Source organism: Lissotriton vulgaris, unplaced genomic scaffold (assembly GCF_964263255.1).
Source record: "Lissotriton vulgaris unplaced genomic scaffold, aLisVul1.2 SCAFFOLD_661, whole genome shotgun sequence".
Classification (NCBI taxonomy): domain Eukaryota; kingdom Metazoa; phylum Chordata; class Amphibia; order Caudata; family Salamandridae; genus Lissotriton; species Lissotriton vulgaris.
Genome location: NW_028249328.1, coordinates 395,960 through 418,171, shown reverse-complemented (window position 1 = coordinate 418,171; position 22,212 = coordinate 395,960). Strand labels below are relative to the sequence as shown.

Here is a 22,212-nt window from a genome sequence, read left to right as displayed (position 1 = left end):
TATGTAGAGGTTTAATGGTCTGAGGTCTAAAATGTGCCTCAGGGTTCCGTCGTTGTTTGGAATGAGAACATATATGGAGCAAACCCCTGTGTTTTGAGGATGCAGGGGGCATGGTTCTATTTCATGCTTTTGAAGAAGGGATAGCACCTCTTGTTTTAGATTTGTTAAATACTATGTTGACATTGGACGCTGTTTGGGTGGTATGTTTGGGGGAGTTGAAGTGAGTTCCAGACAATAACCTGAGTGTATGATTTGTCTCACCTGTCCATGGTAATGGCGTTCCAGACAGGTAGGAACTGTAACAGTCTTCCTCCGACCGGAGTATAATGGTCCGGGGGAGTGGAGTGAAATCATTGTTTGGAGGTGGAGGCAGTGCAAGTATTGATAGTTTTGCCTCTACCTTTGTTTTTATTGCCCCTGTAGCCTCCTCTGTAATAACCTCTGGTAGAGGAGGGCTGGGTGGGACTTTTATAGGAGGTGGAGGGATTGTCAGTGGTAAAACCTCTAGAGACGCCCCTATAACCGGAGCAACAAAAAGAACTTCTTGGAGTTTGCGATTGCAAAGCTCCCATTGATTTGTTAGTATCAGTATCTTTTTTTATCTTTTCTAAAGATGAATCTAAACTAGGCCCAAATAAATGTTCCTGGTCAAAGGGTTGGTTCAATATAGTAGTTTGATAGTTTGAGCTTCGGGTTTGAATCCCGAAATACGTAGACATGCATGTCTGCGTAAAAGACTACGCTCGGGAGGCGGTGTCTGCATCATCCAGAGCACATCGAATAGCTGTATTAGTTATAGGTTTCCCTTCCTGGATGAGATCATTGGCGTTGTTTCATATTGATATGGAAGGTGTTGTAGTAGGATCTCTAGTTCTTCATAGTGTGCCCTATCATACCTAGTCAGCAAAGCCTGTATGTTGACAAATCTCCATATGTTGGCTGCCCGGGAAGCTGTTCCTTTACCAGATGCGTCGAACAGTTTTGATTCCTTATTAGGAGGTGGAGCATCGCCGGAGGTCTGAGAGCCCCTTTCCTGGCATTGGAGACTACCAAGGAATCTAAGGGAAGCTGCCCTTTAATATAGACAGGGTGAGCTGGGGCAGACTTGTATTTCTTTTCCACTCTTCGGTTAGTGACTCTAGCCCTTACAGGATCTTTAAAAAATGTATTAGCGTATTTGATTACCCCTTATAACATTTGGAGAATGGAAGTGGACCTTTGAGATGGTGCAAAAGTGTCCATGAGGAAATCTTCTATAAGGTCTGTGTGCAAATTCACACCATGGTATTCTGCAGTTCTGTGCATTAGGTGAGTGAATCCTATAGTGTCCTCTGGAGGGGATGGTCTAGATGGGTAGATATCATCTTGTGGGGTATCAGGAACATCTGGTGTGCCATAATTGTCCCATAGGTCATTTGGGATATTAGGATGAATATGTTCCCCTAAAGGTTCATGATCTCCTCTGTCCCCAAAGTGGTCCTCGTCATCCTGAGGTGGAGGAGATTGTGAGGGTACTGGAGATGGGATAGCAGAGATGTGGTGTGGAGGAGGAGGTAGAGGTGAAGAAGGAATTCTTAAAGGAGAAGAAGCAATGTCTCTTTTCTTTAAGGGAGTGGAGATGGTGCAGGTTTTTCCTTTTTCCTTTTGTCGGAAGGATTAACTAAAAGGTGACCTGTCTTTGGATCTATTTCAAGAGTTTTTTGGGTTGGATCAGGTCTAAAAAGCTCCTCCTGTGGAGTGTGTTGCTTTGGCGCCGTTTTTTTCGGGTCCGACTGTTTGTGTGGCACAAGTTCTTGAGTTGTTTTATGCTCCTTAGGTTTGGAATCAGGAGTTTTCTTGGGTTCCAAAGGTTTAGTTGGGGTCTTTGGAACAGGTGATTTGTTTGGTTCTGATGATTTTCTCGGATCCGAAGGTTCAGTGCCAGTGTATTTCGGTGCAGAATGTGTCGATTTGGAACCATGCTTCGGTGCGGACGAAAACTGTGTTTTTTGGGGGGAGGGGGTGAGAGGGGGGGGGGGGGTCTTTTTCTGGTGCCGGGGATGGGGTCTCGGTAACGACGGTAAGCTGGCTTGTCAGTGGTTTCTCTTTCTGTTTGTCTTTTTTCGGTGCCGGGGATGGGGTTACGGCACTGATGGTAGGCTGTCTCGACCCCGAGTTGCATGAAGGCTTATGTCTTGACTTCTTTGCCGGGCACGAAGGCAGCGCATGGGAAGTTTTGTCCCAGTGTGCACCTAGGCCCGAGAGTGAAGATGTTACCAAAGCCTTTTTAGGAATGGGTAGGGGGGAGGGGTCAACGCCAGTACTTACGACCCGCTGCCCTGAAGTGATGTCTTCGTAGTCAGGGTCGTCTGCTTCTGAGGCGCTAAATTTGCCCTCTTTGATCTGCTCCTGGTCCAGTACATATATACCAGACGACATCTTGCAAGAAGGCATCAATGTCGATGATCGAGCCATAGTTCTACGAACTTGACGATCCCATGTTGTTTTCTTGGAGTGGAAAGAGGCACAAGCTGGACAGTCTTTGGTCTCGTGCTCGGGCGAAAGGCAGAGGTTACACACCGCGTAAAGAACAGCGTGTGGAAACTTGGATCCACATTGAGGACACTTTTTGAAAGGAGTCCTTTCCACGTGCCAAAAGGCCTGATGGCACAGATGGGCCCGAAGGCCTACGTCGATGACCGGAATCAAAGAAATTCAAGTTTGTAGAGTTGGTGTCGAATGGGAAACGCGATCGAAAACGATACCGAATAATGGGTGAAGGATTGCGCGTCGAAAGGTAGGTCGGTAACGACACAGAACCGGCGAGCGACAAACACACCCAAGCCCGATGGTGGAAAAAAACAATCTGAAGATGAAGTTGATGCCCATGCGTACTATTGTCCACAGGAGGAGTCACCTATCTCGTGCCTTCCAGAGACTACTTCCAAGACAACAACAAAGTGCAAAACAACCGGGCCCAACACCAGATGGTTATCTATGCACAGTGTGTGATCTGCAGCTCATATGCCTCGAACAGAGGGGTTAAGAACTAAGTTACCGCCATTGCTGAATGGAGTAGGGAAATGGATTTCTTGCTTTAAGAACGTTGCAGGAATAAACCTAGTGAAAGGCGATATTAAAAGTCTGCAAGGTAGTCTTATCGGAGAGCAGACTAAGGCAGTGTTCGCCCAAGCTTGCATTACAGCAATTATATTGACAGACACCGAGCATGCTGGGGCTTCATTTAATTCAAACAGACACCAAATATGGATGGCCACGAGAGAGATGTTGCCTAACTGCCCGGACTTAGGATGGTTAATCGCAACGGCTATGGAACCAGGGGAGAGCACAACAGATTTCCTGAATAGACTGAGAGTGCGATGGGGACAAGAGACAGGACAGTTGTGGACCGATAGAGGCCCACAAGTTGTATTATTTTACAATAAACTCAAAAAGGGCTGCCACCAAGATACAGAGCGGACTGAACAGTGTGGTTGGGTTAGACACCAAGCCCTGGCAGGAGATAAAAGACCACATATTACATTACAGTAAGTCCAGGGAGACCCTGCTACATTGGTCCAAAACGACCACCCTTGAGGGGGCCGCGTTGACTGCGAATGTGCAGATGGCACCAGTCTTAAAAGAAGCTCCACCACAGAACCCCAGAGGGTTCCAGCCCATCTATGGCGGTAGAGGCCAGAGACGTTGGCAGCAATCAGACTACAGGGAGTTCTACTACTGCACTCAGCCCTAGGGACGTTCGCCGGCCGCCACATCCATACAGCAGGGATCAGTAGTTGGGCAGACACCTGACAGCAGCAACCGCAGGCAGGGTACTCAGCCAAACAGGAACCGGGGCAAGACCTCAGAAGGGAAAAGTGAATTTCTGGGGAGATAATGCCTTAAAACAATCAAGGAGTCAAAATGCGCAGCAAGATAAACTCCCAGCATAAATAAGAATAACTAGCACCCATTCACCCTCTACCCTAAAAAAATGTAGCAAACCAAAAGAAGGACAAGGAGACAATATCGGAAATTCAGACTATTACTTGGATTCAGGGCTGATGTATCTGTTCAGTCGACCGGATATCCTAACTAAAGTTAGTCATCCAGGGCTCCGATGAAGAGAAGTATCTGAGAAGGAGTTAGGTGTGACTTCAGCACATTGATAGTGAAACATAAGAATGACAGGAGGTACATTGTAATCTGGAGGTAGGTGACAACTGCCTGGGGAGAGCATATGTTCAAAAGCCAGTTGTCAATGTAGGTGAAGACAGGCATCCCTGACCTCTGAAGATGTACTACCATCACCTTCATATGCATACGAGGGGCACAGGTGAGACCATAGGGGATCATCCTGTACTGAAAATGCTACTCTCCCACGACGAACTGCTGGTAGCGCCGATGGGCTGGCAGAACGGGAATGTGGAAATAGGTGCATTCTAGATCCAATGCTACCATCCAGTCTCCATTGCCAAGTATTGAACAAACCTGGGCCAGGCAGAGGATTTTGAATTTTGCCTTCCAGAGAACAGCATTGAGAGAGCGCATATCTAGAACAGGTCGAAGTCCTCCATCCTTCTTGGGCACCAAAAGCACTAAGAACAACCACCTACTTCTAGCACCCTCTCCACAGCCGCTATGGCCAAAAGGACTTGCACTTCCGGCTGCAAAAGGGAGAGATGGTCCTTAGTCACTCGCCAAGGGGACAATGGAAGGTGCAGCAGAAGAGTGAGAGGGTAAGGTGTGTCCCTTGCCAACAATCCGTAGGACCCATCTGTCTAAAGTGATTGCTTGTCAGCCAGGTGACAGCAATCAGCAGATTTCATATCCAACCTGGTGACTGTGGCCCTGCAAGGGCATGCTAAAGAGGTTTTGCAGGTAGGGCCCATGGTAGGCAGTGCGCTGACCTTGGACAGTGAGCCCTGCTACTTCAAGTGGCAAAGGCAACATGCTTGGGACCACCGAGGGTCATTGCATCAGCAGGAGTCCAAGGCAAGACAAGTGCAGAAGGTCCAGCTGGCACAGAGGGAAGACCCGCCGGCGGTATCCCAGGTAGAAAGCCTCAAGGCTCTTCAGGGTCTGAAGGCGTATCAGAGGGAGACAGGCAGGTATCCAGAGAGCCATGGCATGGCTGCTTGAAACTCTTGGATCCAATTCAGTTTGACTGTAGGCCTCGGAAACTCTACCTCCAAGAGAACCAGCTGCAGGATTGACTCCAAAGTCGGCAGACTTTAGGTGAAAATCAACATGAAAGCGCTGCCCACACGCTTGCTGAGGTAAATGGTAGTGACGGGAGGTAGCGGAACGCCGCTCTTACTTTTGTTTCTTAGGCTTAACTGAGGATTTGAAGAACAAGGACCAGCGGCTCCATTTACTATGGGAATGAGAGGCAGCGTGGTCCTGACACAGGGTCTTCTTATGCTTGGCAACAAAGTTTCGCCATACGTTCCCCGATGGCCTTCAGGTTCATTGGTGTGCGGTTGCTGTAGGCCTTGATGTGCCTGGGGTCACCTGACCTGGATCTATCACATACATCTGTTTGCGACCGGTCCTACAGGGTATAAAACATGTTGTTTTAGGAGGTGACATCCCTTGCAAACTGTAGAAAGCTGCTGAAATATCGAAGTCCAAGTATCTCGGGGACACGTGAGGGAACTTCAAACCTGCATCTGGAGGCGCAGAAAAAACTGACGTCGGCACCCAAGAGTGGCACCTTTACAGGCCCCAGAGTCAGTTTCAGAGTGGAACAGTGGCAGCGTAGAGCCGCAAGGCATCATCACCTTCAGGTGCGCTAAGGTACAGCTGAAAACATTTCTGGATATAGTACAACGCCTGGGGAATATTCAAAAGGTGAGGAATCTGCAGATACAAGTCTCTATCAGAAACTCCATATATGAGACAATATGGGAGTTCTATTAAAAAGAGACAACTATAGCCCCACACTGCAACCTCCGTGCTTGGCAGGACGTATCAATAGAAGCAGTTTTCACTAAAGTAATTAGGCCTTAGTACCTCTAACCCCACGCCCGACACAAAGTAAGATCGTTTGCTCTCAACCAAACAGCGGATACAAGTAGACAAGTGCGACTCATAGTATTAACCATTTATTACAATGGGTTTTCCTTCAACCCATACTAGAAAATTAAGCGGATATGAAATCAAATGAAAATTTCCCTACTATCCGGGAACCTTAAGAAGTATCAACCTATGCTTGTAAAACCCCAAACAAGTAGGAGCTCAAAAAATAGCTCACAGTCCAGTCATGCACGTACAGATAACGCCCCAAGCAGTCCTGGGAACTAAATGAATCTGTTCTATGACTTTGTAAACCAATCACTTTTAAAAGGCAAATTAGTGAAGAAATAAGTAATGATATTTAAAATCTCTCAAAAGCAGTAATAGTTCAACAGGAAATCTAGGAACCAAGAGATGCTATCAAATTAATATAATGCTTATGGGTAAGCCCTTTGCCCCAGATGCCAAAGGGAGGTGGCAAACTTAATTCAAAAATGTTCATTTACAGTTCCATTGTTTTGAAATGAGTATTCTCTCTTTAGCAAGTTGCGCTTATTTATCAGGCACTTCGACTGCCTGCAAAGGAGCACCCTGTCAAACAAACGCTTCCGGTACTAGAGTCCAAGGGCTTCACCCTTAGGATATGAGTAGGGTGACCAAACGGGGCGCTAAGTATTATGCTATATTTGCAAGATTTCCTTGTTTAGTCATCTTTTATAAATAAATGAAATAAAATATGTATTTTCCCATCCCCTCTGTATCTTAAAGACACGTTACGCAACGACTGCTCCGCTCCCTTCCCCCCACATCTTGCCTCAAGATATGGGGTAGAGCGCGTTCCTTTGATGTCAGGATGGCGGGAATCAGTTTCAAGCCACCCTCGATGCTACTCGGACTTTGCTCAATTCAAAACATTTGATAAAAACCTGGCTTATGAAGAGGCCGAGATGCACCTTTGGTGTGAGAATTTCTCTGCTATTTATTACATAAACAGAACACAAGTACCACATTTCTGTCAACAAATGAGGGTTTCTGCCGAGCCAGAGCAGCCTTACCTTGGTAGCAGAGTACACGGTCAAGAGTGGCACTGGGTACAGGGCGCTGCCTGATGAAATGTTTAAGATCACACCTTTAGACCTGCGGGCAAACGAGAAAGACGCATCAGCGCTGGGACTTTTAAGGCTCGACAATCCCACATGAGTCAGGGGTGGCGTGTTTTAGCTCACCCGCCTCTCCCACAAATCGAATATGCTACTTACCAGTATGAATCTGTTCTTGGCATGTAGGGCTGCTGACATTCATATCTGTGCATAGATCGCCGCCTAGTGTTGGGTCCGGATGATTGCACATTGTTGTCCTGGAAGAGTCTACGTAGTATCACGAGATAGGTGGCTCCTCCCCTGGACTACAGTGCGCATGGGCATTGACTCCATCCTTAGATTGTTTTTAGCCATTGTGGCAGAGATGGAGTGTAATGCAGTAAGTGATGACCATGCTAGGAGTAATTCTGAGTGCTGCAGCCGCTACAGGCGCTGGGGAGGAGGGCGGGCGATATGAATGTCAGCAGCCCTACATGCCAAGAACAGATGCATACTGGTAAGTAGCATATTCGGTTCGAGGCATGTGGGCTGCTGAATTCATATCTGTGCATAGAATATATAGCAGTCCCTCTATTAGCGGCGGCCGCCCGTGCCAGCTGCAGCAGTCTGAAAAAGTGTTTTTAGAACAGCCTGCCCTACAGCTGCCTGCTGTTTGGAGTGCACATCTACGCAGTAGTGTTTTGTAAATGTGTGTATGGTAGACCATGTGGCTGTTCTACAGATTTCCTCTAAAGGAATGTTTCCAAGGAAAGCCATGGAGGCACCTAACTTTCGTGTGGAGTGGGCTCTTGGGGGGACTGTTAATGTGTGCTTAGCCTTTGATAGCAAATTTGTATACACTTGGCTATACCTGCTTTGGAAATGGGGTTGCCTTTGTGTTGTGGGGAAAAGGCAACAAACAGTTTTGTTTTCCTAAAATCTTTTGTCCTATCTATGTAGTACATTAGAGCTCTTTTGACATCTAGTGGGTGGAGCATTCTTTCTGCCACTGAATCAGGATTCTGGAAGAACACTGGCAGTTCTATACTTTGATTGATATGGAACTTTGAAACCACTTTAGGCAGAAACTTAGGGTTTGTGCGTAGTACCACCCTATTGGAGTGAATCTGTATGAATGGCTCCTGGATAGTTAGTGCCTGTAGTTCACTAACTCGTCGTAGCGATGTGATTGCTATTAGGAAAGCCACTTTCCATGTCAAGAATTGTATCTCGCATGAGTGTAGAGGCTCAAAAGGTGGACCCATCAGTCTGGTGAGGACAACATTTAGGTTCCATACAGGTGCTGGCGGGTGTCGGGGAGGAATAACTCGTTTGAGTCCCTCCAGAAAAGCTTTGATGGCAGGCACTCTGAAAAGTGAGAGATGCTGCCTGTTTTGGAGATAAGCTGCTATTGCGGATAAATGTATACGAATGGAAGCATAGGCCAGATTGCATTTGTATAGATGTAACAGATAACAGATGATGTTCTAAGTAGATGCATCTAACGGATTAATGTTGTTGTTGGTACAATAAATGACAAACCGCTTCCATTTTGCCGCATAACATGCTCTAGTGGTGGGCTTTCTCGCCTCCTTTATGATATCCATACAGTCAGGAGGCAGGTTGAGGTAGCCAAATTCTAAGATTTCAGGAGCCAAATCGCCAGGTTGAGCTGTTGCGGATCTGGGTGCTGAATGTCGCCATGGCTCTGAGTCAAAAGCCTGGGCGTGAGGTGCAGCCTTTGATGCGGTACCACGGAGAGTTCTAGAAATGTGGTGTACCATGGTTGGCGTGCCCACGTTGGAGCAACCAGGATTAGAGTCATTGAGTGTTGCTTCAGTTTGCGTGCCACTAGCGGTATTAGTGGTGCTGGGGGAAAAGCGTACGCAAATCTGCCTGACCAGTACATCCATATCGCATTTCCCTGCGACTGTGGGTGTGGGAACCTGGCGGCAAAGCTTTGGCATTTTGCGTTTTCCCTTGTGGTGAAGAGGTCTATCTGTGGATGACCCCACTGCTGGAAGTAAGGGTGGAGTATTGATGGATGTATCTCCCACTCGTGCATCTGGTGTCTGTGCCTGCTGAGCAGGTCCGCCATCTGATAGTCCTTGCCTGGGAGGTTTTCTGCCATGAGGAAGATGTTTCTCTGAATGGCCCACTTCCACGTGCTCTTAGCCAGATGAGACAACTGTGGAGAGTGTGTACCTCCCTGCTTCTGTATGTAGTACATGGCCGTCATGTTGTCCGTCCGGATCAACACAGCCTTGTTGTACAAATGTACCTTGAATGCTTTCATTGCCATAAAGATAGCCATCAGTTCCAGAAGGTTGATGTGCATCTTTTTCTGCTGGGCTGTCCATAGTCCCTGCACTGTGTAGTGGAGTACATGAGCTCCCCATCCCTGGAGAGATGCGTCCGTCGTCAGTATAATCTGTGGTACAGGCTCCTGGAACGGTCGGCCCCTGCAAAGGTTTTGTGGATTCCACCAATGCAGAGAGTTGTATGCGCGACCGGTCACCAACACTAGGTAAGTAGTACAGCGAGTTCAATTGTCCTTGAGCCTGATGCCACTGACGTGCTAAGCACTCCTGAAGCGGACGCATATATAGTCTCCGTGCGGGACTATGAAGATTCAGGAGGCCATCATGCCTATCAACTGCATGAACACTCGTGCTGGAAGTGAGTGTTGCGGTTTGAATTTCTGTATCAGCAATTGCATGCTGTTGATCCTCACTGAATTTGGCTGTGATTTGGCTGCCAGAGTGTTTATTGTTGCGCCCAAGTACTGCCGTACGTGGGCAGGCTGAAGGTGGGACTTTGGATAATTCAGTGAAAACTCCAGATCGTGAAGAAGGTGAATGGTGTGGGACATGTGAGCGGCACATTGCTGGGCTGACTTTGCTTGGATAAGCCAGTCGTCCAGAAAAGGGTAGACGTGAACGTTCTGTCTCCGTAGGTGTGCAGCCACTGTCGCCAAACACTTGGTAAACACCCTGGGTGCTGTTGTCACTCCGAAAGGAAGGACCATGAACTGATAATGCTGATCCTGAATGGTAAATCTGAGATATTTCCTGTGTGACGGGTGTAGCGGTATATGGAAATAAGCATCCTTGAGATGTAGTGTTGCGAGGAAATCTCCCTGATTGAGTAACAGTAGAACCTGCTGTAATGTGAGCATGTGAAAGGGTTCTGACAGGATGTACTGGTTTAAGGGCCTGAGGTCCAGTATGGGTCTGAGGGACCCGTCCTTTTTTGGGATTAAGAAGTACAGCGAGTACACCCCTGTACCTTTTTGTTCCAGAGGCACGAGCTCTATGGCTCCCTTTTGCAACATACTGACTACCTCCTGCTGCAATAATTGTAAATGCTCTGCGGACATAGGACGGTGTCTTGGGGGTATGTTGGGTGGAGTGGATGTTAACTCCAGACAATAACCGTACTGGATAAGCTGCCTCGCCCACCTGTCTGTAGTGATGGATTTCCAGACCAGCAGGAACTGTTGTAGTCTCCCCCCGACCGGTGTGGTATGGTCAGGGGGCAGTGACAAGACGTCACTGTTTGTTAGTGGTGGAGGATCGGGAGCTGTTTCCACGACCTCTGCCCTTGGTGCTGTTTCCACAGTAGACACCCCTATTGTTCTTGTTGCAAGTGGTCTGCGTGCCTCCTTTTCTGTATTGTGTCTGCTGGGACAGCTGGCCTCTGGAAGCTCCTCTATTATTGGAGCGACGAAAAGAACCACCCCTGAAATGCTGCGACTGTAGAGCCCCCATAGACTTTGCAGTCTCTGTGTCTTTCTTAATTTTTTCTAAGGTGGTGTCCACCTCTGGGCCAAATAAAGTGATTAGGGTTAACCGGCTGATTGAGTATGGTGGTTTGTATCTTGGGCTTGAAGCCGGAGATTCTCAGCCAGGCATGTCTTCGTAACATCACACTTGTATTGATTGCCCTGGCTGCAGTGTCAGCTGCGTCCAGCGCACACTTAATGGATGCGTTTGATATAAGCTTCCCTTCCTGTATGAGCATCTCTGCTGCCTCCTTATACTCATCTGGCAAGTGTTGCAACAGGGTCTCGAGTGTATCATAATGAGCCCTGTCGTATCTGGCTAGGAGTGCCTGTGTGTTGGAGATTCGCCAGATATTGGCCACTTGAGCTGTCACCCTTTTCCCTGATGCTTCTAGCACTTTAGATTCTTTGTCAGGGGGAGGAGCATCACCCGTTGTTTGCGAGTTCACCCTCTTGCGGGCATTGGAAACAACCAAAGAGTCCATCGGCAACTGTCCCTTGATATACGTAGCGTCCACAGGTGCTGGCTTGTATTTTTTCCAATTCTGGGGTTTATTACCCTTGTCCTTGTGGTCTCCTTAAAGATGTCTCCAGCGTGTTTCAGGACACCTTTAAGCATGGGTAGAGTTTTGACAGTTCTCTCTGAGGTTGAGAAGTTGTCAAACAAAAAGTCTTCTTCAATAGGGTCAGCATGGAGCTGGACATCATGATTTTTTGATGCCCTCTCAATAAGTGCATTGAACGCAGCCGTGTCTTCCGTAGGTGACGTTTTAACAGCATAGACATGACTGCCCGGGGTAGTTTGTGAATCCCCTGGGTCAACAGAGTCTGTCCAGGGTTCAGTGTGATCTTCTGGATCAGTGTCTATAGGGTAGCTGTATTCCTCATTGTCACCCTCTCCTAAATCCACATTTGAGTATGTGGGTGAAATAGGAGCAGCGTCTTGTCCATGTGGTGGTATTGGCTCAAAAAGAAGAGGTGACTTATCAGAATCCCTCTTTTTTCTTCAATGGAATTTTATATGACTCCATAGGCTGTTCTGGGGCGATCTTTCGCTTGAAAATGGAAAGTCTACCCATCTCGGCGTCGATGAATTGCCTCGACTGATCTTCTTGCGGAGGCTGTCGATGCTTGGTGGCCCCTTCCGTAGTTGTAGGCTTCTGCCCCATGGATACCTTTTTGGCCGCCTCGACGCCCGTCGTAGGTGCGAACGCTTTCAGTACCACTTTCGGAGGCAGTGTGAACTGAATCAGTGCCGACGACTGCGGGGGTTTACTGACTGGCTTCGGTTGTGGAGCGGCCTTTGGCCCGACAGCAGCAGCCTTTTCTTTAATGCGTTCCAGCGAGTCTGACACCTGCTTTGAAAAGGAGGCGGATGGTTGTGTTGACTCGACGGGGTCTTTAGAGCCACTGCTAGTCTTGGACTCGAGGTCTTTACTGCATTTAGCCTTGTCAAGTCAACGTTTAGGATCGAGAACATTCTGTGTTTCGAGTCCCTTGTTAGTGTCTACGGCCTTTGGTGCCGACTTCTTCGGGTCGACGTCCTTGGCCACTTTCTACGGCACCCCGGCCTTCGGGTCGACACCCTGTAGCGACCTCCCCGGGTCGATAACAGTCTATTGTTTCATTGGTGCTGATGGTTCAGAACCCTTCGAGTCGACCAAAGTAATACGCACTTTCGGTTTCGTTTCCGGTGCTTTCGGTTTTGTAGACACCGATGCTTTTGGTATCGATTTTGATCGGTCAACTGATGGCTCGTTGGAAATGTCCGTAGCCGGGCCTTGAGGCAAGGCAGTAGAACTATGCGTTCGATCTTGGGTAAGGCCATGTGGCGATCCCTCGACCTGAGCCGTATCGAGTGCTTTGGTCTCGGGCCCCGTAACAACGGTTGGGCCTAGCTCCTCGTTGGAGCTATCTTCCACGACCCCGAAGGCCCCCTCGTCGTCTCCTACCTCGTCGACGTCTTCATTATCGACTATTCCTACATCTGCGTCGTAACTGGAGTCGATCTCCAATGCAGGATCAGACAGGTTCTCATGAACTTCCTGCTCGACTCCCTCATCTTCCTCGGCATCGAAGATGTTCACCGGGTCAGGTGCCGTCTGCTGGGCCTCCTTCCGCGCGGCGCGTCAAAGGCGAATCGTCTACTTGGAGCGGAACCGAGAACAAGCCATACAGCTGGCTTCATCGTGATCCGGAGACAGGCACTTGTTGCACACCGGGTGTACATCGATGTGAGGATACTTGGAGTTGCAAACGGGACACCTCTTGAACGGGCTCCGTTCCATGATGGATCGTCGATAAGGCCTCTGTCGTCGACCGGGCCTTGGTGCTGAATAGCCACGCGGCTCTTCTTGAAGTACGGCTCGAGGAAAAAGCTGGAACGAGTACTGGGTACCAATCGCAAAGACAATACCGACGATAACTAAAGGCCTTTTGGCCAAATGTTAAGGTTTTTATCGATTCCGAACTTGAGTTAACAAATATGCATCCGAACCCAATGGCGGAAAAAAACAATCTAAGGATGGAGTCGATGCCCATGCGCACTGTAGTCCAGGGGAGGAGCCACCTATCTTGTGATACTACGAAGACTTTCCAGGACAACAATGTGCTATCACCCGGACCCAACTCTAGGCGGCGATCTATGCACAGATATGAATTCAGCCGCCCACATGCCTCAAACTCATGGTTATCACTTCTGTTCCAACAAGCCACCATTGCGTACTTCAGAGCACTTTCTGCACCATGTGAGCAGCGACAAGTGGTGAATGTAGGCGTAGACTTAGGGGTCAGGTGCATGAAGGGGGCACAGAGGGAGGATGAGATCACTTTTTGTTATGTTTTTGTACTGCAGTGCACAGCATTGGTGGTCTGACATGGATACCACCAACATACAGTCTATCAGGCAGTGCACATTGGAACGAAGCACTAAGAAACAACATAAACATTCAACGTATATAGAATACCGTATTACACCCATCACTGACTAAGAATGACCCACGCCTCACAACACTGAAAAAAACCAAGACACGTCCCATGCATGAGAAAGAACACCTCACACAGATCCGACACACCACAGATTTGCTAGACGGTTATAACTGTGCACATAACCGTGTCTCCTACTAGAGTGCACCGCCTGAACTCGCACACACACAGAGGCATGCAGACAACACAAGGCCCTCAACAGCGCTTAAACTCACACACAGAGGCATGCACACAACACAAGGCCCTCAACAGCGCCTGACTGCACACACACGGGCATGCACACAACACAAGGCCCTCAACAGTGCCTGACCTCACACACAGAGGCATGCAGACAACACAAGGCCCTCAACAGCGCCTGACCTCACACACACGGGCATGCACACAACACAAGGCCCTCAACAGCGCCTGACCTCACACACACGGGCATGCACACAACACAAGGCCCTCAATAGTGCCTGGCCTCACACACAGAGGCATGCACACAACACAAGGCCCTCAACAGCGCCTGACCTCACACACAGTGGCATGCACACAACACAAGGCCCTCAACAGCGCCTGAACTCACACACAGAGGCATGCACACAACACAAGACCCTCAACAGCACCTGCACTCACACACAGAGGCATGCACACAACACAAGACCCTCAACAGCACCTGCACTCACACACAGAGGCATGCACACAACACAAGACCCTCAATAGCGCCTGAACTCACACACAGAGTCATGCACGCAACACAAGGCCCTCAATAGCGCCTGAACTCACACACAGAGTCATGCACGCAACACAAGGCCCTAACAGCGCATGACCTCACACAAAGAGGCATGCACACAACACAAGGCCCTCAACAGCGCCCAAACTCACACACAGAGGCATGCACACAACACAAGGTCCTCAACAGCGCCCAAACTCACACAATCAATCAATCAAAGCATTTGTATAGCGCACTACTCACCCGGAGGGTCTCAAGGCGCTTAGGGGAGGGGGGGTCCGCTACTGCTCGAACAGCCAGGTCTTGAGCTGCTTCCTGAAGGCGAGGTGGTCCTGGGTCAGGCAGAGGTGGGTCGGGAGGGAGTTCCAAGTCTTGGCGGCGAGGTAGGAGAAGGACCTTCCCCTGTGGTGGCTCTTCGGATGCGGGGGACGGCGGCGAGGGCGTGGCCGGTCGATCGAAGCTGGCGTTTGGGAGCGTAGAAGTTGAGGCGGCTGTTGAGGTATCCTGGGCCTTGGTTGTGCAGACGGAAGGTGATTCTCTTGTTGACCGGGAGCCAGTGCAGGTCTCTCAGGTGTCCAGAGATGTGGTTGCGACGGGGGATGTCCAGGATGAGTCGTGCTGAGGCGTTCTGGATCAGCTGGAGTCTCTTCTGGAGTTTGGCGGTGGTTCCCGCGTAGAGGGAGTAGCCGTAGTCCAGTCGGCTGGTGACGAGGGCCTGGGTGACCGTCTTCCTGATCTCGGTGGGGATCCACCGGAAGATCTTCCGTAGCATGCGCAGGGTATTGAAGCAGGACGAGGAGACGGCGTTGACTTGTGTGGTCATGGAGAGGGAGGAGTCCAGGATGAAGCCCGGGTTGCGTGCGTGGTCTGTTGGTTTGGGTGCGCTGCTTAGGGCGGGGGACCACCAGGAGTCGTCCCAGGCGGAGGGTGAGGATCCCAGGATGAGCACTTCCGTCTTGTCCGAGTTCAGTTTCAGGCGGCTGTACTTCATCCATTTGGCTACCTCTTTCATCCCTCCGTGTAGGTTGGCTCTGGCGGTTACGGGGTCGTTGGTCAGGGAGAGGATCAGCTGGGTGTCGTCGGCGTAGGAGATGATTTTGAGGTTGTGCTGGCGTGCGATGGCTGCGAGGGGACTCATGTAAACGTTGAAGAGGGTTGGGCTGAGCGAGGAGCCTTGAGGAACGCCGCAGATGACTTCGGTGGCTTCTGATCTGAACGGGGGAAGGCAGACTCTCTGTGTCCTTCCGGCGAGGAAGGAGGTGATCCACTCCAGTGCCTTCTCCTGGATTCCGACGTTGCTGAGGCCCTGTACTAGGGTACAGTGGCAGACAGTGTCGAAGGCCGCGGAGAGGTCTAGGAGGATGAGGGCCCTGTTTCTCCGTTGTCAAGCAGGGCTCGGATGTCATCGGTTGCTGCGAACAGGGCGGTCTCGGTGCTATGGTTGGCCCGGAAGCCAGATTGCGAGAGGTCGAGGGATCCGTTTGTCTCGAGGAAGGCAGCCAGCTGCTTGTTGACAGTCTTCTCGATGACTTTTGCGGGGATCAAGAGCAGCGAGATGGGTCGGTAGTTCTTGAGGTGGGTGGGGTCGGCTGATGGCTTCTTTAGTAGGGCGCTGAGTTTGGCGTGCTTCCAGCTCTCCGGGAAGGTAGCGGTGTTGAAGGAGGTGTTGATGATGTCCCGCAGGTGGGGTGCGATGACAGCGTCGGCCTTGTTGAAGACGTGGTGAGGGCAAGGGTCGGTCAGAGATCCAGAGTGGATCGAGTTCATCGTCCGGATGGTGTCTTCGGTGCTGATCGGGGACCAGGCGCGGAGGGTGGTGGTGGGGGGCGGTGGTTTCATCGTGGCGTGCGTCGGTTGAGTGCTGAAGCTGTTGTGTATGTCTGCGATCTTGTTGTGGAAGTAGGAGGCGAGGGAGTTGTAGAGGTCTTGCGAAGGGGTGATGTCGTTGTTTCCGGCGTTGGGGTTGGAGAGCTCTTTAACGATGTTGAAGAGTTCCTTGCTGTTGTGTGCGTTGTTGTCCAGTCGTTCCATAAATGCAGTTTTCTTGGTGGTGCGGATCAGTTGGTGGTGTTTTCGGGTGGCGATCTTGAGGGCAGTCATGTTGTCCGGTGTTGGGTCTCTGCGCCAGGCTTTCTCCAGGCCTCTGCAGTCCTTCTTGGAGCTCTTGAGTTCGTCGGTGACCCATGGTGCTTTCTTGCTGCCGGGTCTGGTAGGCGGGGTCCTCAGAGGGACGAGGTCGTCTGCGCAGTCGCTGATCCACTTCGTGAGGTTGGTGGCTGCTTGGCTGGGGTTCGTTGGGCTGGTAGGTGGGTTCTTGCTCAGGGAGGTCGCGAGCTGGTCGGCTGTGATCTTGTTCCAGCTTCTGCGTGGAACCTGTTGCTGGTGATGGTGGATCGTGGTCCTTTTGAAGCTTAAGTGGACGCAGCTGTGGTCCGTCCAGTGTAGTCCGGTGGCGTGGCTGAGGACGATGTCCTTGCTGGATGAGAAGACGGGGTCGACAGAGGCATGCACACAACACACTTCCCACATAACAGCCAATGGCCCAATTGGACAATCATGTACAGGACATCAGTGTCACAAACTCACAATTCAATGAATAAGACCGTAGCTCCCAGTATGACCAGAACACAACACATCAAGACCAACTGGATCAGACACAGAAACCAGAGAACCATGTGGAGTCTCGCCAGGCTGTTGAGAGCGCCATGAGGCCATACAAATGACTGAACACGCGCTCTACTAATGGCCAGAACATGGCAAGTGTGGCCAACATGCTATCCTCCTGCCAGCAGAGTGCTGTGACTCCTTGCACACTTGCACAAACACGAAAATCGTGGTGTATTCACACTTGTAATGGCAGCACTCTGCGGCACCTTTGATTTTCACCGAGTCACAGACACGGGTGATTTGGCGCGCTTTATACATTCGGATGGATTGGTTGAATGTTGGTTCAATAGTTGCTCCCTCTGTTTTGTTAGCTAGCTGTGGTCACCTTGGTTGACGCAGACACGTCTGCTGACCAACTGCGTACGCTGCGTTACAAAATACGCAAGTAGGCTTTTTACCAAAAGATGCTCTGCAGGGCGCAGAGACGTGATGACGTGTGGAAATGAGGAAAAGGCCATTGAATTAGAATCGAAGACATTGCTGCTTTCTGTTCAGTCTCTGAGCCCTTCACTCCCTAATTCACAATTTCATTTCATGCTCAGCAGGACATGAAAAGGCTGGGGCAGAAATCAGACGCCCCCACCCCCCAAGACCGGGGCCCACGCACACCCAGGTACGCACTGGCCCACCTTAAGCAGTACAGTACATCAGATGCTAAATATAGCTTTCTCACAGTTGCCATGCCAACCTCCTCCCATCCCAGCTGTACACAATGTTTATAGTTCCAGGGAGGAGGGGGGGGGGGAGCGAGGGGAGACGCGTGTTTCTTCTGTAATGTAATTATGCACTTGCTGCGTTTTCATTGCAATAAATACAATCGCCTGGATGGCAGAGGCAGTCAATGGCTCAGGAGCGGGGATGCGCGTTCACGTCAGACACGACGCAGGGTGACGGGGGTCGTGTGCGCGCACAGACACCGCTGCCTGCCCAATGGGACCAGAGCTCGCCGGGTGGGCTGCTGCGCGCTCGTGACGGCATTTGTTTTGTGCAGTTTTTGGATAGAGCAAACTCGATCCCAAGATTTGAAGCGCTGTGCATGAGCACGAGCTGTATGGCACACGGCGACGTTCATGTTTGAGGCACCGGGAAATGAACGCGATGTGCCCAGAATACATGGTGTCCATTCAGCCGACGCCGAGACGGGGCCCTGGCCCAATGTACCACCTCAATACTGCGCAGCACACTTGCACCTCCGAACCGACAAGGTAACACACTATTACAGGACTCATGCGAATAAAAACTGCAATAAAGCGCTCGGACACCCTCGGGTCCGGCCAGCGCTATATAAGCCTCCTCAAATAAAAAAATTAAAACAATGTCGGCAGCTCTGCAGGCCACTGGCATCCAGTGTGTGGACAACTGTTGCCTCCTACAGCTAGTGGTCATTTTCATTTTTATTCAATACAGATGTTTTGTAAGGCAAGTGGTATACACTTGCAATACTTCAGAGCCCAGACGTCTGCAATCCACGGCTAAGCAGTGACGAAGAGCGGGGCTTTCAGCAGGGCGGGGCTTAGACCAGGCAGTACCGAAAAACAGACGATGACACAGGTCCCTACCGGGCTTTAGATCAGGTCCTCAACTTTACTTGTATACAACGGATCGATCTTTAAAAAAAACGACCATAAACCAACCCTTTAAATCCCTAAGAATATCTGGGTTTTTACCAAGACGTTTCTGCACTTTTTTTCCTGCAACATATGCGTCTTACACAACATACACTTTGTAAAGAGTTGTTCCAGGCTATTTAAGTGGTTGATGGTGGCTCATGACGGCACATGGTAATGAGCTCTGAAGTTGAGGCCGAAAGCAGCGACAGTTTCTTCAATGGCCTTGAATGGCCAGAGAGGTGTGCAGACTGCATGCCCATCCAATCATTGGCCTCTCTACAGAGTGTTTTGGAGATGTAGACATTATAAATTGTGGGTACGTGTGCAGATTGACAATTTCAGAAATATATTTTAGTATCAAACAGAGTGAAACTACAGAAGAAAGAGTGTAGGGAAAACAGGAGTGTCGCAGATGCTCCGAAATTCACTAGCTCTTATGCTGACCTAGTAATGTTTATTTACAGTCTCGTGTTCAGAAACAATTCCCTTTTCAATTCAAACTATTCCCATAAATTAGTTATTAATTTATCTGATACAGCTGAGAATCATTGCCAATGACAATAAAGGCTTCCTTTTTAGAAATAACGCCCTCCTATGGGCGGCTCCTCTTTGGCTCCTGGGCAAAGCACCTGTAGCATACACCACGGCTAGAAGATCAACGCCCTCCTGTGGACGGCTCCTTGGCAGAGCACCTGTAGCATACACCAAAGCGGAAGATCAACACCCTCCTATGGGCGGCTCCTGGGCGGAGCACCTGTAGTATACACCACAGCGGAAGATCAACGCCCTCCTATGGGCGACTCCTCTTTGGCTCCTGGGCGAAGCACCTGTAGCATACACCACGGCTAGAAGATCAACGCCCTCCTGTGGGCGGCTCCTTGGCAGAGCACCTGTAGCATACACCTCAGCTGGAAGTTCAATGCCCTCCTATGGGCGGCTCCTCTGCGGCTCCTGGGCGGAGCACCTGTAGCATACCCACGGCTAGAAGATCAACGCCCTCCTGTGGGCGGCTCCTTGGCAGAGCACCTGTAGCATACACCTCAGCTGGAAGTTCAATGCCCTCCTATGGGCGGCTCCTCTGCGGCTCCTGGGCGGAGCACCTGTAGCATACACCACGGCTGGAAGTTAAACGCCCTCCTATGGGCGGCTCCTCTGTGGCTCCTGGGCGGATCACCTGTGGCATACACCAGGGCTGGTAGTTTGACGCCCTCCTATGGGCGGCTCCTCTGCAGCTCCTGGGCGGATCACCTGTAGCATACACCACGGCAGGAAGTTAAACGCCCTCCGATGGGCGGCTCCTGGGTGGAGCACCTATAGCATACACCACGGCTGGAAGTTCAACGCCCTCCTATGGGCGGCTCCTCTGCGGCTCGCGGGAGGAGCAGCTGTAGCATACACCACGGCTGGAAGTTAAACGCCCTCCTATGGGCGGCTCCTCTACGGCTTCTGAGCGGAGCACCTGTAGCATACACCATGGCTAGAAGTTAAACGCCCTCCTATGGGCGGCTCCTCTGCGGCTCGCGGGAGGAGCAGCTGTAGCATACACCACGGCTGGAAGTTAAACGCCCTCCGATGGGCGGCTCCTGGGTGGAGCACCTATAGCATACACCACGGCTGGAAGTTCAACGTCCTCCTATGGGCGGCTCCTGGGCAGAGCACCTATAGCATACACCACGGCTGGAAGTTCAACGCCCTCCTATGGGCGGCTCCTCTGCGGCTCCTGGGCGGAGCACCTGTAGCATACACCACGGCTGGAAGTTAAACGCCCTCCTATGGGCGGCTCCTCTGTGGCTCCTGGGCGGAGCACCTGTGGCATACACCAGGGCTGGTAGTTTGACGCCCTCCTATGGGCGGCTCCTCTGCAGCTCCTGGGCGGATCACCTGTAGCATACACCACGGCAGGAAGTTAAACGCCCTCCGATGGGCGGCTCCTGGGTGGAGCACCTATAGCATACACCACGGCTGGAAGTTCAACGCCCTCCTATGGGCGGCTCCTCTGCGGCTCGCGGGAGGAGCAGCTGTAGCATACACCACGGCTGGAAGTTAAACGCCCTCCTATGGGCGGCTCCTCTACGGCTTCTGAGCGGAGCACCTGTAGCATACACCATGGCTAGAAGTTAAACGCCCTCCTATGGGCGGCTCCTCTGCGGCTCGCGGGAGGAGCAGCTGTAGCATACACCACGGCTGGAAGTTAAACGCCCTCCGATGGGCGGCTCCTGGGTGGAGCACCTATAGCATACACCACGGCTGGAAGTTCAACGTCCTCCTATGGGCGGCTCCTGGGCAGAGCACCTATAGCATACACCACGGCTGGAAGTTCAACGCCCTCCTATGGGCGGCTCCTCTGCGGCTCGCGGGAGGAGCAGCTGTAGCATACACCACGGCTGGAAGTTAAACGCCCTCCTATGGGCGGCTCCTCTACGGCTTCTGAGCGGAGCACCTGTAGCATACACCATGGCTAGAAGTTAAATGCCCTCCTATGGGCGGCTCCTCTGCGGCTCGCGGGAGGAGCAGCTGTAGCATACACCACGGCTGGAAGTTAAACGCCCTCCGATGGGCGGCTCCTGGGTGGAGCACCTATAGCATACACCACGGCTGGAAGTTCAACGTCCTCCTATGGACGGCTCCTGGGCAGAGCACCTATAGCATACACCACGGCTGGAAGTTCAACGCCCTCCTATGGGCGGCTCCTCTGCGGCTCGCGGGAGGAGCAGCTGTAGCATACACCACGGCTGGAAGTTAAACGCCCTCCTATGGGCGGCTCCTCTACGGCTTCTGAGCGGAGCACCTGTAGCATACAACATGGCTAGAAGTTAGATGCCCTCCTATGGGTGGCTCCTCTACGGCTCCTGAGCGGAGCACCTGTAGCATTCACCATGGCTAGAAGTTAGACGCCCTCCTATGGGCAGCTCCTCTGCGGCTCCTGAGCGGAGCACCTGTAGCATACACCATGGCTAGAAGTTAGATGCCCTCCTATGGGTGGCTCCTCTACGGCTCCTGAGCGGAGCACCTGTAGCATACACCACGACTAGAAGTTAAACGCCCTCCGATGGGCGGCTCCTGGGTGGAGCACCTATAGCATACACCACGGCTGGAAGTTAAACGTCCTCCTATGGGCGGCTCCTGGGCAGAGCACCTATAGCATACACCACGGCTGGAAGTTCAACGCCCCCCTATGGGCGGCTCCTCTGCGGCTCGCGGGAGGAGCAGCTGTAGCATACACCACGGCTGGAAGTTAAACGCCCTCCTATGGGCGGCTCCTCTACGGCTTCTGAGCGGAGCACCTGTAGCATACACCATGGCTAGAAGTTAGATGCCCTCCTATGGGTGGCTCCTCTACGGCTCCTGAGCGGAGCACCTGTAGCATTCACCATGGCT

General features: G+C 51.1%; 1 protein-coding gene across 1 annotated transcript in view; it reads right to left on the bottom strand.

The window, feature by feature from the left end:
- HSD17B12 (hydroxysteroid 17-beta dehydrogenase 12) overlaps positions 1-22,212 on the bottom strand; it is a 361,745-nt gene that overhangs the window by 97,226 nt on the left and 242,307 nt on the right. The window contains exon 8 of the mRNA XM_086950325.1: positions 7,053-7,134. Coding sequence (XP_086806451.1) covers positions 7,053-7,134 — 82 coding nt within the window. The remainder of the gene's footprint in view (positions 1-7,052; positions 7,135-22,212) is intronic.